This window comes from Crassostrea angulata, chromosome 1 (genome assembly GCF_025612915.1).
Source record: "Crassostrea angulata isolate pt1a10 chromosome 1, ASM2561291v2, whole genome shotgun sequence".
NCBI classification, from domain to species: Eukaryota; Metazoa; Mollusca; class Bivalvia; order Ostreida; family Ostreidae; genus Magallana; species Magallana angulata.
Window position 1 is genome coordinate 47040346 of NC_069111.1, and position 18553 is coordinate 47058898.

Sequence of the window (18553 nt, forward strand, 5' to 3'; positions counted from 1 at the left end):
ACGTGGTTATATTGACGAGTTCAAAATTTGACGATTTTTTAGTAAGAGACAATTGGAGAGTTTTAATTTTGACGAATTTTTTAATAAGAGTAAGAAAATCAAAAGCCGAGGGAAAACATCGGCTTAGTTGACATAGACATGAGAACGTCGATAGTTAAACCGCTTCATGCAAAATGGGTGCAGAAAGTTCATGATGTCATCAGCAAGGATTGCAACTTTCTTGCGAACTCTTTTACAAGCGTTGGTAGTAATAAAATTTAACTTTGATTTTAAAAAAAGTCTGTACTGATTTGATGGAATAAAATTGTTCTTTGTATTTTGTTTTTATTCACTATACGATATTGCCTGAGGTAACAAAGTAGGTCAAACACGGCACGATAATTACGCACACAAAGTTATTATAGAATGTTGTGACGATTGATTGATAATTGCATTTAAAACATGCTTGTTTAGATTTTATGGGTTTTTTCAATGCTAATTATGTGTTTTTATAGCTATTTAAATAAATAAATCATTAACTTTAATCTAGTCCTAACGGGAAAATGCCGATTAAAAATTCTGGTATTAATAGGCTATATATATGATATGAAGTTTGGCGAGTGGAAATTTTGACGAGAAAAAAAAAATCGCCAACGTAGTCAAAATTAACACATCGTCAAAATTTCCACGTTTACAGTAGTATAATGAATTATATGCACTTATTGCCATGTCAGTGGCTAACTGCTGGAAACAGTATGCCAAGTCAGTGTTTAACTGTTGGTACATTTGACTATAAACTGTGATTTGTGTATGTGTTCACATCAGCATCAACAAGTGCACAACTCACCTTGGATGGCACAATGGAATTGCCAATTGTCATTATGCAATTCACATTTGGTGGCATATTTTATTTTTGAGGTGCCATCTTTTTGCTGGTTTTGTATATATTGTATATAATTTTGAACAAAATATTGTTTTTCTGTATTTTAAGGGGATCAGCATATTGATAAGTTATTTAATATTTTGTGTGAACAGATTTGGGTCTTATCCCCTATTATGTTGTTTATATTTTTCTTTACTTTCGTCATTTTTAATAAATGACATATTTCATCATGCACAAGTGTTGAGTTTATTTATCAGACAGCAAAAACGGAGCTGTGGTGAGGTTGTGCAGCATGAAAAAACATAAAACAACAATTATGTTAATAATTGTATTTGTGTGTTGAATGCTATAATTTTATTTGCTGATTTATTGTATTTTTCATGTTTATGTTTCATTAGATAAGTTGCATTTCTTTCCCAGGCCTTGTAGAGGTCGTTGGCCATATTATGTAATTTCCCTGCAGTGGTCACTGTCCATGTCTATTTTTAGCCCAAATTCCTAGTCTAAAAACCTCCCAGTGACCTATTATGTAATTGCTAAAAATTCCATGTTGTAATTCTCCCCAAATTTAATTTAATAGCCAATCAAATTAAGCGATACGGTCACGTGGTTTGATGCGGTCAGTATCTGACCAGTGAGAGTATGGTCATTCTGTCTTCATCTATGAGAGTGTTAGCACGAGTAATGCTTTGATACACCCACCACCATCCCCGTTTCACCACTCCAATATTCGAAAGTTGCATACATGTACAAAATATTGTTATTTTGCATAGGGCATATTTTATTTTTGAGGTGCCATCTTTTTGCTGGTTTTGTATATATTGTATATAATTTTGAACAAAATATTGTTTTTCTGTATTTTAAGGGGATCAGCATATTGATAAGTTATTTAACATTTTGTGTGAACAGTTTTTGGTCTGATCCCCTACTATGTTGTTTATATTTTTCTTTACTTTCGTCATTTTTAATAAATGACATATTTCATCATGCACAAGTGTTGAGTTTATTTATCAGACAGCAAAAACGGAGCTGCGGTGAGGTTGTGCAGCATGAGAAAACATAAATTTATTTTGGTGATTGAAATGCCTAAATGCGATGAAGCAGAAATTGGGAATGCATATCGAACTTTTGTCGAAAAAGATAAGATTTATTTTGATACTTTTAGTTTTAAGAAGAGAGAATAATGCTTATTTATTTATGTCAGAGGATGAGACAGAAAAGGAAGTTGCAATGCACACCTGCTGATGGAAACAAAAGAAAAGAATATTCGAAGGCTTTTAATATTCTTCATACTGCAACAAGATTTGTTAGAATTGCGTTATATATATACATATATATATATATATATTTATATATATATATATATATATATATATATATATATATATATATATATATATATATATATAACTGGGCAAAAACGTGATGCAAGAAGACGCAATTGAATTGTTATGTGCGTCTCATTTTGGCAACTGTGTTAATTGTTAGCATGCATTGTACCGGCAGTTTAGAGCGCACTGAAGAGGAGAGAGTACTGTGCGGGGGTCTACTTTTGATTGTCAATTATGTATGTGTTTTAATCAAAGCGGACGAGATCGTGAGAAAACACTTATATTTCTGTTTTTTTTGAATTGATTATTGTGTATTGTCTATCTTTCAAGCTCGTATATTTATTATTAATTCATATAGTATTGTTAGATTCACTAGTAAATAAAAATGTAACAGGTTTTTTTTTAAATTGTTGACAATTGGTTTTTTGTTTGTTTATTTGTTTTTTTTTTTTTTGGGGGGGGGGGGCGAGTGTTTTTGTTACATTAATGTTCTCCTAATAGTACTTGAATTAAAACAAAACTGAAAGGTACCTGTGTTTATGTTTTTAAATTTTTAAGCAGGTATTAAGAAACATTTTCGAACGACCAAAATGGCCGGTTTCTAGTAAACTTAATAATCATTAAATGATTTCGGTGTTGTTTGTGTTTCAAGATCAACTTACCTTTTCGTTTTAAATTTATATTTTAATATGTTCTAAATTAATATTATCATCGTTTTTATGTATTTGAAGCAGATACATTGTTAGTTTCGTCGACTGTAGTCTATAATTTAAAGGTCATATGAAACGATATCCTGACCATATTGAGTTATATACGGGAATGAGTTCATAAGTGCCTATTTAATAAGACTGACATTGTTTTTTGGATTTTTATGCAAAATGTGAGCGCCACAGTCGATCAAAATTACTTAATCGGGAAAAGGAACATTGACTTACGCGGCTTACCTCCCTTGCTTATGACGTCAGTAAGACCCAATCGCCTTATAAAGCTATGTTGTGAATACAAATATCCATGTCATTTTGCAGCATTTTAAAAGAAAAAAAATACTATTTTATATAAAAACTTGTATAATTATACAATAATCAACCACGTCAATATTTTTTCTCTCAAGAAATGAAATCGTGTGCGTTTTTATTTACATGTAATAGCGTGTACATAATGATATTCAGTTTCGAGACTGCAGGGAGAATAAATGATTTTCTTCATAGATCCACATGCAAGTATAATATAATTTTAATATAAGCATATTAATATGTTTTATTTTGATCTTTTTAATGAAATTGACAAATTCAAAAATAGATCTGATCGTTTTTTCCCATTTGCATGTTCATGCAATTCATTAAGATTTTTTTTCTAAACAACTTGTAGGCCTCATTGTGTCTCATTCGCTTCACGATTATATTGTTTGTTTCACTTTCAAATTCACAAATATGTTACCATTTAATAACTTTTAGTCTAAGAGAAATTTCTTCCAATGTTTTGATTTTAAAACGTGTATGTGTGGTGTTTACTCACAGATCCCTTTTACCTCACTTTCTTCTGCAATGTTTTCTTTAGTTTTTTATCATTATTGATGCTTGTTCTTAATAAAATCTGTTGATTATCTTCACATTCGTTCACAACTATTTTTATCAAACAACCGATTTATTTTACCGATACATTTCTAAATCCTTAAATGCCATATTTCCGCGATCTAATTTAATAAAACGTTAATACACGTGTACACAAAGTATTTTCTAAAGATATTGCTACATGTATATATCAATAAGTCAGAAATCTATATTATTTCGAAATAAAATTTAAGAATAATTTTGCGGCATTTTATAGCAGCTCTTAAATAAAAACTATGTACACAATGCCTCAAACATTTTCATTGGCCTGCCTTATATACTTTTTTATGTGACAAAATAAATCAAATCAATTTAAATGCTTTAAATCCCTTTAAATGTAGCTCAATCATTAAACGTACCGAAGAAGAAAATGATGTTTCTATTTCAAAAGGATAAGGATAATTCATTAATCAGCTGTAAATGTTGGAGCATTTCCACTGCAGTACGGGATCTTCACCATGATTTTACTCTGGTGAGAAGCTGATATTAGATTTATTCATTAACGACCAATTAAAACTAAGTCATCTGTAGGCTACTACAAAATCAAATAATCTCATTTGAAAAGAAAGACACGTTCATATATGCAAAAATTACTAAAATTTAATCGATAAACTACTGTAAAATTACACTAGTTTTAATGCATTGTTTACATCGGTGGGTCTTTGTGACGTCATAAATCCACAAAATCAAGAACGATAAGCGGGCAAGAATTTTTTCAGGTGCTCAGTTTTCACGGTTATTACTCAGTAATGCAAAGGCAAAAAAATCTTACATCATGTATTTTAACATTTGTTTATACCAAGCTTTATATTCATGAAAGAAAATCATAGTGTTAAAAATCGTTTCATATGACCTTTAATAAGTATTTATCAGAAATATTTCAAAATTCTATCCTGTTCTTTAATAAAACCTTTTTTTTTTACAGATTATCGCGGAGTTTTTTCAAAATAGTTTGGAATTAAGTAAATTTAGTAAATATATCAAACATATCACAACATTTCAATACGTGTGGGAACATCTTTGAAATTATTTTTCACATGACATCTCGACATCTCCGAAATTTGATGCATGTAATCGGCATCATATCTTTTAAAATCTATCATAAGATAAATACAAGTATATATCTGATTAATTTAAATGATATTTCAATTTGACACATATCTAGATCTCACCAGTACACTGGCAATCCGTTGAACGCTGACTAAAGCTACAGTATGGGTGTTTACCAGCCGGACAAACATGACTACTACACTCCGTGTGAGTCCTACACTTCAATAAAACTTGTGAATCTACTGTGGTAAATTCTAGAAAATAGAAAAAAAAACCCGCTCATTTAATTTTCTAGAGAGTAAGCTTTTCGGCATACAGAACATTCTTTATATAAAGAATATAGACAATAAATAAAATCAAACTGAAAACAATCTAAGTATAAAGTATATAATCAAATTATCAAAAACATTTTATAAAAAGTAATTCAAAGATCACCTACGTCTTATGACATGGAATTTTTGGCTGCATTATGTGTTACATCGAATCTTAACCTTTACGAGACCATGGATGACAGATTTGTGATGTATAATCTTGTTTGGTCTTTAAGGCTATGCAATTTTACCTAATTCTTATTTTTAACTAGATTATCAGCATAAAAGAAATAAATAGCTCTCTACCTGACCTCATGAACTTTCATGTTTGTGAAAGTTAAAACGATGGTCGCTAATACAATCCCATTTCTTTCTTTCTTTCTTTTTCGTGTTTAATTTTGGCGAATAAGAAATACATCTAGTTTAACAAAACTTGAATGAATAATAATTTCATTAATTTGAAAGTGGCATGTTTAATATATGATCATAATAATTGAGTTTTTAAATTCCGAAACTAGAAGCTTTGTCTATTAAAATAGCTATGTTAAATTTACCTACCACGGGTAGTTGTTGGTGCTTTAGTAGTTGTTGTTGTTGGGGTCGATGTCGTTGTTGTAGTTGTTTCTGTCAATGAAAAGTAAAGTCTACATTGAATTATCTTCTTATCGAATAAACAAATTAGCAAGACATTAAAATTGTCTCAAAAAAATTAAATTAATATAGTGGATTTTTAAATAATCTGGCTTGCAATGCTTTGTGTCTGCGCTTTATATACCGGAATATTGATTTTAGAGCAAAAGTTATAATCATTGCACTAGTACTAGATCGGTGGTATTTTTTCCTTTTCATACGGAGTCTATTTAAGTCTATTCAAATCTTGGAAGTAATAAACAATGCAAAAGTGATACTTTATGCGGAAATATTGCTTAAGGTATCTAATTCCTTAAGATTTTTTAAAGAAGTTTATCAATGTAGATCAATTACTATAAAATACAAAAAGGGGAGTGGGTTAGAGTACATCCGTGTGAGTAAAGGCGCATTTAATTTGACCTATTTGCACTGAAAATGAAGTTTTCGCTGTATATACATTCGAAGCAAATTTTTCTAGCGAAGCAGATTTATTACATCTGCTGTTGTTTTAAATTATCTCAATGATCAAGTTGAATATGGTGATTAAGAAAAAATTACATAAAGCCGCATAAATTTTTCATAATCCCTTTTCACATTAATTGGCTTATATTTCAAGAGTTATAATTTGAATTGAAATTTTAAAAAATGAATATTAAACTTTTTGTTTGTCGAGATATGTCCTCGTTATGTAAATGACATGGCAACACATGGAGGAAGGGTCGTGATATAGTTCTTAATAAAAGAGAGCCTCAAATGTAAAATTCTTACAGAATTTGGCTAAAAAAAATAGATTTTTTATTTTGGTATAGTTTTACGGTGAATGTAAATCAATTTTTTTATTTTAGATTCCTACATTTAAATCAAGACCAACAGAATATATTTTAAACATATCACTTGTTGAAAGTTTACGGGAATGAAAAATATACAATGAAATGTTTGGTGTTAATAAACTTTCTCAAAGTCTTTTGAACCAATTATAGTTTTCGGCAAAACTTACCTGATTATTAATTTAGAATTAATTTTCTTTATAAATATTGCTTAATAATAAGAGAAGTATCTTTCTGTCCAAAATTAATAAATATAATTTACTTACTTTCAAAACTATGATCATATGCGCAGTAAACTAAATATGCGACGAGTGAGATACCTTTAACCAATTGAAGTACTTTGAATCAAAGGGTTTTATAACCAGCATCTTTCTCAGGATTTAATTAACTTTGTTAATAATATTTGTTTCTTAGTATGAACTTTATATACGAATTTGAAATACTAGAAGTGTGTTGATTAAAACTGCTTTGGCTATGATTGATACTTAGCCATGTAATTAATAGTAGAATTTTAAAATTATATATTTATTCTAATAATAAATTCAATTCAACATGATAACTGTATTTGCAAAGAAAAATGTATTTCTGAATTCCAAATAAAACAGATGGTCAAAGGGGCATTTTAAAGATGTTATTAATCACATGTTAACTGATGTTCAGGTATATATTTACAATGCAATTGTCTTTGTTCCTGAAAGAAGTTACATGTACTTCCTGGTGTATGTAGTAGTGGGATTTGGCAAAAAAAAATCAATTCGAGGACCCAAATTCAACATGCAAATGGCTATATATATTTTTAAAAGTCCTGTGAATAAACCTGTAAATAAGAATAAATAAGAAAACTTTTGTTTCGAATTTTATTAAATTCACGACCAAAAGTAAAATTAGTCGTCTTATCTGTTTTATCGAGGGTTATTTGACATCTAGAATATTTGTTGACATTCTTGGTTAGTAAAAATAAGATCAAAATAAGTCTTATCTGTTTATATGTTTAAAAAGATAATTAGATATCCTCTAGTAAAACATATCATTTCTAAACTACGAGATCAATATTTATTATCTTTACAACAGTTTACCTCTCTAACCATGACCCTGTAATTATAGATCCTAAACCATGTGTTTTTAAAAACAAAAGTTATCCATGCATGCATTTAGATGCATGTGTTAAACGTCACCTATACAGCTGCATCTTCCATGTAAACACATAGATTTTTCGCTGGCTCTGCAATGATGATTACAATCCGAATTGTGTTGACAGTCGATATCTGTTGAAAAGACAAATTCTTTAAAAGAAAACTGACCTAATTCTCTTTAGGCAGTTATATCGCGCACCTAAAAGGAGTGAATGTTACGAACATTTAATTCTCGACATAACGTCACAATCCCGAAAACTCAATGAAAAGTTGTTCTACGTCATCAATACACTCTACATATAGTACAAGTAGTGACTGAACTTGGTTTAATTAATTAAGCATTGAATCATTCTTTTTTTTTTTTTAACTGAACTCATTATTTTTTTAAAGAAGTAGAATCATATATATCCATAACTGCAACAGTGTCATTATTTTTGAGATATATAGTCTCATAACTGCAGCAGTGTGTTCATGCAAAATTTCATAACGCACTAACACGCGATACTCAATTTGTATGCACACACTGCTGCAGTTATGAGACTATATCTTTCAAAAATAATGATTTAATATTTATATAACACTTTTTGCTCAGCTGAGCTGATTTCAACCCAAACTTAGCACAAAGCTGTGATGGGCAAAGGGGATTTAAAGTTGTTAAAATGAAGGGCCATATACTCTTTCCAGGGAAAATAATTTAAAATTATTAAAAAAAAATATGTTGCAATATTTCAAAAATTATCTCAAAAATCACTTCACCAGAAAAGCTGAAAGTTGTGTGAAAGCATCCTTAGGTAGGTATGCTCTACTTAAAATCAGAAATAAATCAGTCATTTTTTGAGTTGTTAATGTTTACTTTGTTTTGTGATCATGAAGAGGATATTCGAATGAGCCTCAAAATGTCAAATCTAAATCTGTAATATCATAGCGAAAAAAATTTTCATCTACTTTGATCTGAGCATATTGTGATTGTTGTTTTGTTATTATTATTTTTGTTTACCCTTCATTGTCCCAACAATATTAAATAAACATGTAAACTGTTTGTTGTGAGTTTTTTGGACCTGGCGAGGCAAGGGTTATATTGAAAAAAAATCTTTTTTAAGAACAGAACATTCCTCAACCACAAAACCTTTAACTTTTTTGGAAGCATTCTCAGGTTGGGTAAATTGAATTTTGTTCAAATTTTGATCTCCACAGGTAGGGGTGGGCCACAAGGGGGGGGGGGGTGTCTTATTTTTACAGAGGAATATATAGAGAAAAATCTTTGAAAATCATCTAAAAAAACGTGTCCGAGAAAAGCTTTAACTTTAATGAAAGCCCCACAGATAGTGTAAATTCAAATGTGTCAAGATATAAATTAGGGGTAGCCGTAGGGTTAAGCCACACCGGGAGATCGAATTTTACAAACCAATATAGAAAGAAAAATCTTTGAAAATCTTCTAGAAAAACATTTTCCTAGAAAAGCTATAATTCAAGTTTAAGAATTTAAACTATTCTCATACACTCAAATTTTATACTATAAGGAATTACTTATATGCAATCATTTTGACATGCATGTATTGTTGATCTTTTTCAAATTGCTCCGACTTTGACCGCTGGACAATTCTTGGGCCACACACAGGGACAAAAGGTTGATGTAGGTTTATATCCCACATTTAAACAGTTATTTTAGATCTTCTTGAGAACTGCAATTCTTTATGACTATAAAATCATCCTGCCTGTAAAGGGACTCAATAATAAACATAAGAATATCTGAAGAAAAAATTGAAAATATTTTCATACAGGATCTATTCTACTACTTTGGTTTGATATTTTGTATATGACTCCATAAAGCTGATTTTATTGTGCTTAATGTTGCCCAGGTGAGCGATCTGGCCCATGAATCTTTCACTTCATGCCTTGTCTATACCTTTAAGTTAGAAATTCTGTTACCGCTACACACGTGAACTTTGATTTTAGCTTGTGACCTATCATTTTACAGCGTTCAACGTCTGTGACGTCATAATAAAACTCGACGGTTTAACCTTTCAATACTCTGTGTGTGTTACACTGTTTTTGTTACAGAAGTAGCATTACACACACTTTACTTGCAAAAATATGTCAAATGTAAACATATCATACTAAAATGCGCTTTTCAATATTATTTAACATGCACAAATTTCTTTTAGGGAAGTCTCAGTACTGAAGCGAGTTTTAGAATAGCCAAAGGTATTCATAACCATCTACCAAGATAAGTTTATGTACAAAAATTGAGCCAGTGAACAAATCAATTCTATTCCGATCTCCTTCAATACTCCTATTGAATATAGAGTAAAACCGTCCCCGTATTACGTTTTAAAGTATTCTACCTGCAAAAAATGGGCATATACACTAATAGTTGTTTTGTTACATAAATTACCCTCAAAATGATGTACATGACATTTATTTATCGAATTTTTGCAGTACTTTTAATTTAAAATTGAAGAAAAAAAACACATCAGACTTAAGCATTTGTTTAAAAAAAAAATTAAATTTGAATAAAAAATCTATCGCACAATATTTTTTAAATTTCCTTTTCTCTCACAATAAGGCTTTCCCCAGTATGTTTTATTAAAAAATAGAAGTGATACAAACAAATGTTGGAATGCTCCCTACTTTAAATCTATGTAATGCTATTTTTTAATTGATTTTAATTGATCTTTAGCTACTCTAAATTATGAAAAATGTTCACGAAAATCACTATTGTAGATGTGAATTGGTTCCGTTGTCTTCACGTTAATGGATAAGAAATATCCTGTGATGTACACGGCGTTCACAATTACCACAAAAAAGCATTTTTATCCCTAAAATGATGAAGTGGACTTTTACTAACTAGTATATAACAATGATCAAAACCATCTTTCTTGATCTCTCTCTTATTATATACGTGACTATGGTATTTTGCACAGTCAACATTTTTTCACCGAGAATATTAATTCTGTGCTGATCATTTTTTTTGGTGTGTGCATAGCATATACCCCTATTTACTCCTAAAATAAATTCATGACAATGAAAAAAGTTCAAAGATGCTGACAAAATTATTATCTAAAAAGCTCATATTGACCAACCGCTGAACTTCCAGCACACATTTTGTCCTTATTTTCATAAAACACATTTCATAATCGTTTGTGATATAGTAATCTCACTATTCTATACTATGACATATATTACTATCCATAAAAGTTTCATGAGTTCTTAATACCAAACATTTTTAATACGTTGTTTTGCACCTTTATCTTCAAATGCAGTTATTCTCCCATATTAGCAATTTAAACGCAGCAGCATTTTTACCTCTTCAGATTGAAATATTTCCTGATTATTGATGATAAGCGTTGGGAAAATTTACACTTCTTAGGAGGTAAGCATAAAACCATGTTATATATCCCGGCACGTATCATAACAAAAATGAAAACTCTAGAGTGGTAAATCACACAACCGTGTATTTAATACCCATGCGTATTGTGTGACTACAGGAAACGATTGTAAATAACCACCTTTGCAGCTAAATCTATATATTGCTGAGAGTTGATTAAAAATGATTTAACTTAGGTTAAGTACCAATTCTTTGCAACAACTACGCTTCATGCAGTGAAAGGAATTATTCAATTCCACTACCGAAATAAGGCACTTCAAAGGATCTATGTATATCCTTTTACACTTGCCCTTGACATACACCATGAGCAGCATCTAATACCATTACTTCAGCCACGTTGTTAATCTTATTGTTCAAAAACTATAAGAGACAGGTTACCATAACATAATATACCATGCTTCAAAATAGGTTCTATCATGTCTCTAAATCTTCTTTACTGTATTGTTATAAAACATACCTCCACAATGGCAGCTACCACGTGCACAATAAAAGGGTTGATAGGCATTACAATGGTGAGAACAGTCGATGTCAATACACCCTGAATCTTAAGAAAGAAAATTTTGTTAAGCAAATGAAGCAAGGATGACATGAGCCTAGAGATTGACCTTAGTGATTATATGGAGAATTTCCATATACTTGCTTTCTATAAGTTTTGCAAGTACCTAGTACATTTAGATACGATGCATTTATTCGACATAATGCAGCACACAGATGCATTCAGACGAAATGAATAAGCAATATGATAATTTTCCAACTTACATCTCGTCAAAAATTGTTGGAGAAATAAAATAAACTTGTCTAAAACGTAGACTGAACTGAGGACCGTCTGTAATCTAAGATAGCGAGTGTTGTCCCTTTAAAGAACTTTATATACAAAATTCTTGCAAAATTTGGCATTAAAAAGCTATTCGTTTTCTTTATATTTGAATAATGTACGCTGAAAGTAAATAAAAATTTGTTATTACATGTATAGATTTCTATATTATGGTCAACAGAATATGCCTCAGACATTACTAGTTGAAAGGTTGTGGGAATGCAAATATAGAACGAAATATTTGGTGTTATATATAGTTTCAAAGAGTGCATGATGTTTATCTTTTCTCTCAGAAAACCTTCCGCAAAAAATAAAATTTTCGGCAAAACTAACATGTATCAATCTATTTTTTTTTCTATTTATAGATATTTTTTTATTTATAAAATATTTAACTTAATGTGAAAAATGAATATATTCATGCTTACTTTAAAGAATATGATCATGAGTGCATAGAATCAAATAAAAATACTTTGATTCAGAGAGTTTTTCTTCATAACCATTTTTTTTTATGGATTCAATTCAGTTTGATTTTCTTACTTCCAAATAAAGTATATGGTTAAAAGAAGATTATTTTATTGATGTTATCTATCACATGTTAACTTATGTTCAGATATGTACATGCATTTACAACGTAATTGTCTTTATTCATTCTGCGAAAAAGTTACTTCATTAAGTATGTAGTGTATTTGCAAATAAATTCGAGGACCTAACTTCAACATGACTGTACTTGGCTATATTTTTCTTTTTAAAAGCCTTGTGAATAAACCTGTATGTAAGGAGCATTAGAAATGAGGGTATTTAATAACAAAAAACTAATAAATTCATGGCCAAAAAACAGTTTATGTCAGTACAATGTTTATGTAAGCTGGCAATAACATCATCTGCTTTACACATGAGTCATTGTTGATGTTTACACTTGTCTACATTCTAAGCATTACTAGGCATGCGTATTCAGACCATTTAGTAATTTCAGCAATATGCACGCGCATTTATCCATTCTCCTACTATTGTTGTCGCACTAGGAAAGACCATTTACCTTTATACATGTATGAGTTTTTTTTGTGGCAGGCTGACATACAGAAAATTAGTCGACTCATCTGTATTATCGAGGGTTATTGGAGGATAATTATACATGTTGACATTCTTAGTTAGTAAAAATAAGATCACAACTAAAATTTAAAAACATAGCAAGTTATTTTCTATTAAAACATATCCTTTCTAAACTTCAAGAATATTATTTTTTATCTTTACAACAGTTTCTCTCTCAGTTACCTCTCTAACCATTACGTCGTAAATATAAGTAGATAATAGATCCTAAACATGTCTTACCAAAAAGCAAAGTTATTTATGCATGCATTTAGATGTATTAACGTTACCTATACAGCTGCATCTTCCATGTAAACACGTAGATCTTTCGCTGGTTCTGCAATGATGATTACATTCCGAATTGTGTTCACAGTCGATATCTTTTCAAAAAGACAAATTCGTTTAAAGACAACGGACATAATCCTATTTGCGCAGATATATCGCGCACCAAAAAAAGAGAGATTGTTACGAATCTGAAATTCTCAACATTACGTCGCAATCACTATAACTCAATGAAAAGCTGTTCTACGTCATAAATGCCCACTGCATATAAAGCAAGTAGTGGCTTAACCTGGTATAATCAATTAAGCATCAAATCATTATTGTTTAAAGATGCAGCCTCAGAACCGTAACTGGAGCGCTGTGTGCATACAAATTGAATCTCACACGTTAGTGCGTTATAAAATGTTGCATGCACACGCCGCTGCAGTTATGAGACAATATCTTTCAGAAATAATTTAAAGCTATTATTTACATTTTTGCTCACCTGAGCTGATTTCAACTAAACTTGGCACACAGTTGGGTAAAGGGGATTCATATTTATTTAAATGAAGAGTCCTGCCCTTTTTCAAGGGAAGATAATTAAATATCCTTGAAATGACGTTGGCATTTTTCAAAAATCTCACAAAAACCATTTGACCTGAAAAGCTGACACTTGTGTGGAAGCATCCTTAGGTAGGTTAGATTCAAGTTAATTCAAATTATGATTTCCGTGCATAGGGTGGGACCACAATGCAGTCAAATTTTTACAAAGGAATATACAGAGAAAAATCTTTAAAAATCTTATTTTCAGAAATCGATTGCCCTGAAAACCTGAAACTTATGTGGAACACTCCTCAGGTAATGTAGATTCAAGGTTGTCAAACATGAACTATGACTTGTGTGGAAGCATCTTCAGGGAGGTTACGTTCAAGTTTATACAGATCATGATCCCAGGGGTAGGGTTGGGCCACAATTGGGGGTCGAATTTAAACATACGAATACTGGTCCATTAAAACAATCTCATGGTGTGTAAATTCAAAGTGGTGATAGTCATGGTCCCCTGATGAAGAGGAGCAAAACGGGAGTCAAGTTTTCAAATTGGAAAACATAGAGAAAAATCTTTGAAAATCTTTTTCGGAGAAACCGATCAACAAGAAAAGCTGAAACTTATGTGGAAGCATTCTAAGGTTGCGTAATAAAAAAAAATTCTTTAAATTATTATCATCAGAGGTACGGTGGGGCTACAATTAGGGAGAGGTCTAATTTTTACAAAGGAATATACAGGGAGGAATCTTTGAAAATCTTCTAAGAATAACATTTTTCTATAAAAGCTGTAACTTTAGTGAAAGGCACCTCAGATAGTGTAAATTCAAATTTATCAAAAACATAATCTTCAGGGGTAGCCGTAGGTTGGGGCCACATCGGAGGGTTCAACATTACAAAAGAATGTATAGATAAAAATCTTTAAAAATTTTCTGAAAAAACATTTTCCAATAAAAGCTGTAACTTTAGTGAAAGTAACGTCAGAAAGTGTAAATACAAATTTGTCAAAATATTAGTCCTCAGGGGCAGCCGTAGGGTTAGGCCACATAAGTGGTTTAATTTTACAAACGAAAATAATTTAAACTACTCCCAAATGTTATAATATATGGAATAACTTATATGTAATATATGACATACATGTATTGTTTATTTTTTAAAATTGCTTAGATTTGGCCCCTGGACAATTCTTGGGCCCAACATGGGGACCAAAGGTTGATTTAGGTTTACATCGCACATTTAAACAGTTGTTTGAGATCTTATTGGGAACTTCAATTCTCAATGACTATAAAATCATACAGCTTGTAAAGGGATTCAATGATAAACATAAGAATATCTGAAGAAAACTAAAAATATTTTTATACAGGATCTTTTCTACTACATTGTTTTGATATTTTGTATATGACTCCATAAAGCTGATTTAATTGTGCTCAATGTTGCTCAGGTGAGCGATTTGGCCAATGGGCCTTTCACTTAATGCCTTGTTTAAATCTTTAAGTTAGAAATTCTGTTACAGCAACAGGCGTGAACTTTGTTTTCTGCTTAGGACGTTTCAATTAACAGAGTTTAACGTCTGTGACGTCATAATAAAACTTGACATTTTAACCTTTCCGTACTATGTGTGCTTCAATGTTATAACTGCGGTAACATTTTACATGCAAAATATTTTGAATATAAACAAAACGCACTAAAATGCGCTATGCAACATTTTTTAACATGCACAAACTTCTTTCAGGGATGTCACAGTACTGAAGTGTTTAACCCAAGATATCTTTCTACATAGATAAGTTAATGCACAAAAATTGAGCCAGTAAACAAATCAGTTTTATTCCGATCAGCTTCAATATTTGTATCGAAAAATTAATAGAGTAAAACTGTCTATATGCTTACGTTTTAAAGTATTTTATCTGTAAAAAATTTAAATATACACTAATAGTTGTTTGTACATAAATTACCCTCGAGATTATCTATATGACCTTTATTCATAGAGTTTACGCAGTACTTTTAATGAAAAGATGAAGAAAAGTAAGGACACACCGCAATTTGGCATATGCTTTCAAAAGAAATCTAAATTTAAATAGAAAATCCATCGCTTTTTTTTTTTAATTTTTTAAATTAATTTTTCTCTCTCAAGTACGCTTTTCCCAAGTATGCTTAATTTACAATGAAAAGTGATACCAACAAATGCTGAAATGGTCCTAACAAAAAGTCTGTTATTTTTGGATTGATTTTAATACATCTTTAGTTACTCTAAATCATTAAAAATTATCATGAAAATCGCTATTGTAGATGTGAATTTGCTCAGTTTTCTATAATTTAAGTAAATGGATAAGATATATCCTGTGATGTACATGACGTACACAATGATTGCAGAACAGCATCTTTATCCCTAAAACGATGGAGTGGACGCTTACCAATTAGTATATAACAATGATTTAAACTATCACTCTCTATTTTCTTCTATTTATATACGTGACTATGGTATTCTACACAGCCAACTTTTTTTACCAAAAATATTAATTCTGTGTTTATCATTTTCTTGTTTGCAAAATATATACCCCTAAAATTTTCAAGACAAAGAAAATAAGAATAGTTGATAAATGCTGACAAATTATTATCTAAAAAGCTCATACTAGCCAACAGCTGAACTTCTAACACATTTTGTCCTTATATTCATAAAACACGTTGCATAATAGTTTGTGATATAGTAATCTCACTATACTGTACTATGACATATTTTTACAACCCATGAAAGGTTCATTAGTTCTTAATACAAAACGTTATCTTTAATACGTTGTTATGCACTATTTATCTTCAAATGCAGAAATGTTCACATATTATCATTTTGAAAGCAACAGCATCTTTACCTCTTTAGATTAAAATATTCCTGATTATTGAAGATACGTGTTGGGAAAATTAGCATTTTTAGGCGGTTAGCTTAAACCCACGCTATATACCCCCGCGGGTATAACTAAAATGAAAACTCTAGAGCGGTAAATCACACAACCGCGTATTTAATGCCCACGCGTATTGTGAGACTACAGGAAACGAGTGTAAATAATCACATTTGCAGATTTAACTTTTTTACTGAGAGTTATTTAGAAATGATTTAACTTAGGTTGAGTACCAATTCTTTGCAACAACTACGCTATATTCAAGATAAGGGATATTATTTAATTTTACTGCTGAAGTAATATTCTACTGTATATCCTTTACACATGCCCTTGAGTTGTGAGCCATAGAAAGCTTCCATTGGTCCCGATGAAGGACTTAATATAAATTTTTGGGACCTCTCTAAGTCACAATTTATAGGATTTTCCGTGTTAATTACTTTAATATATTAATTTTCTTTATCTAATGTATCAAGTAAAGTTAAAAACAACTGAGATAAACTATAAAAGATTAGCGATGTACAACTGAATTTTATGTTATTTTGTTTGATGATCTAAATTAAGAGTATAAAACGTTGACATTTGGGTATTATAAGTAAGAATGATTAAACTCTCTTGACATAAAAGACCTCAACATTAAGAAGTATCTAATACCTTCATTTCAGCCATCATATTGTTCAATAACTTTAAGAGAAAGGTAACCATAACATAATATACCATCCTTCAAAATAGTATCTATCATGTCTGTAAATCATCTTAACTGTAGTGTTATATAACATACCTCCACAATGGCAGCTTCCAAGTGAACAATAAAAGGATTGATAGGCATTACAATGTTGAGAACACTCCGTATGGTTAAGACACTCTAAACAAAAAGAAAGAAAATATGTTAGGCAATTGAAATAGGGATGATATTAGATGAGTTAAAGATGTTTAGTACCATTGCACAGAATTTTTATAGACATAAATTTATTAACCACAATTGACTTTTGATTAAATTGATTGTCAATTTTATTTTTTTTTATATGTTGCAAAACAAGGAATATAAAATATATACAGCAAGCTAGAGTATCTCACATCAAGTCAAAAATATCATATTAGATATTTGGTCAAAGGTGCTTAGAAATGAATTTCTTATCCTCGTTAAAGAGTTTGGCTTAATTTAATATCAATGATTAATTTGTGATATTTTTAATATAGGTACTTCGGTAACTAAACAAAGTATAAAATCCATCAAATAAAACACCACATACTAAAAGCATTAAACATAAAAGGTGGAAAGAAGGGTTCGAGATAGAATATGGTAAAACCCTTTTAATCCAACAAAATTAATTAGAAATAAATAGGATTTAATACATGTACCTGAAAAAGCTGCCGACTTCAAAACAACTTGCTTACTTAGCTTAGTTCAGTTTTTCTAGCACTTCACGGTTGTGGGAGTTTTATAAATAAAATATTGCTGTCAGATGATTGTCATACCTTACTTTAAACTAATTATCCGCAGCCAGGTGTTTCTGTTGAAATTTCCTATTTTTGTTGGTACACTTACCTACACAGTGGCAGTGTCCATCATCGGAACAGTGTGGCCTCTGGTTAATACCACATTGATGTCCACATTGGGAGTTTTCATTACATTCTATATATTTTAAAGCAAAATAAACTGTATCTTTTGAAATTATAATTTGCTGTGAAAACACATTTAATGAACATTCAGTGCTTCATTATTATGGTTCAATCATTTTCATCAAAATAAATACTACTTTCAGATTGTTATACTATACTTTAGAAAAACATCCCATTGATGCAAGGTACATGTATC

General features: G+C 30.6%; 1 protein-coding gene across 2 annotated transcripts in view; it reads right to left on the reverse strand.

Moving 5' to 3' along the window:
• The window catches only part of LOC128165617 (multiple epidermal growth factor-like domains protein 10), a 59460-nt gene that overhangs the window by 33713 nt on the left and 7194 nt on the right, over positions 1–18553 (reverse strand). For both annotated transcript variants that reach the window (XM_052830337.1, XM_052830346.1), the window contains 7 exons: positions 18284–18370; positions 17516–17599; positions 13333–13422; positions 11600–11686; positions 7797–7886; positions 5723–5788; positions 4976–5107 (listed from right to left, as the gene is read on the reverse strand). In XM_052830337.1, coding sequence (XP_052686297.1) covers positions 4976–5107; positions 5723–5788; positions 7797–7886; positions 11600–11686; positions 13333–13422; positions 17516–17599; positions 18284–18370 — 636 coding nt within the window. The remainder of the gene's footprint in view (positions 1–4975; positions 5108–5722; positions 5789–7796; positions 7887–11599; positions 11687–13332; positions 13423–17515; positions 17600–18283; positions 18371–18553) is intronic.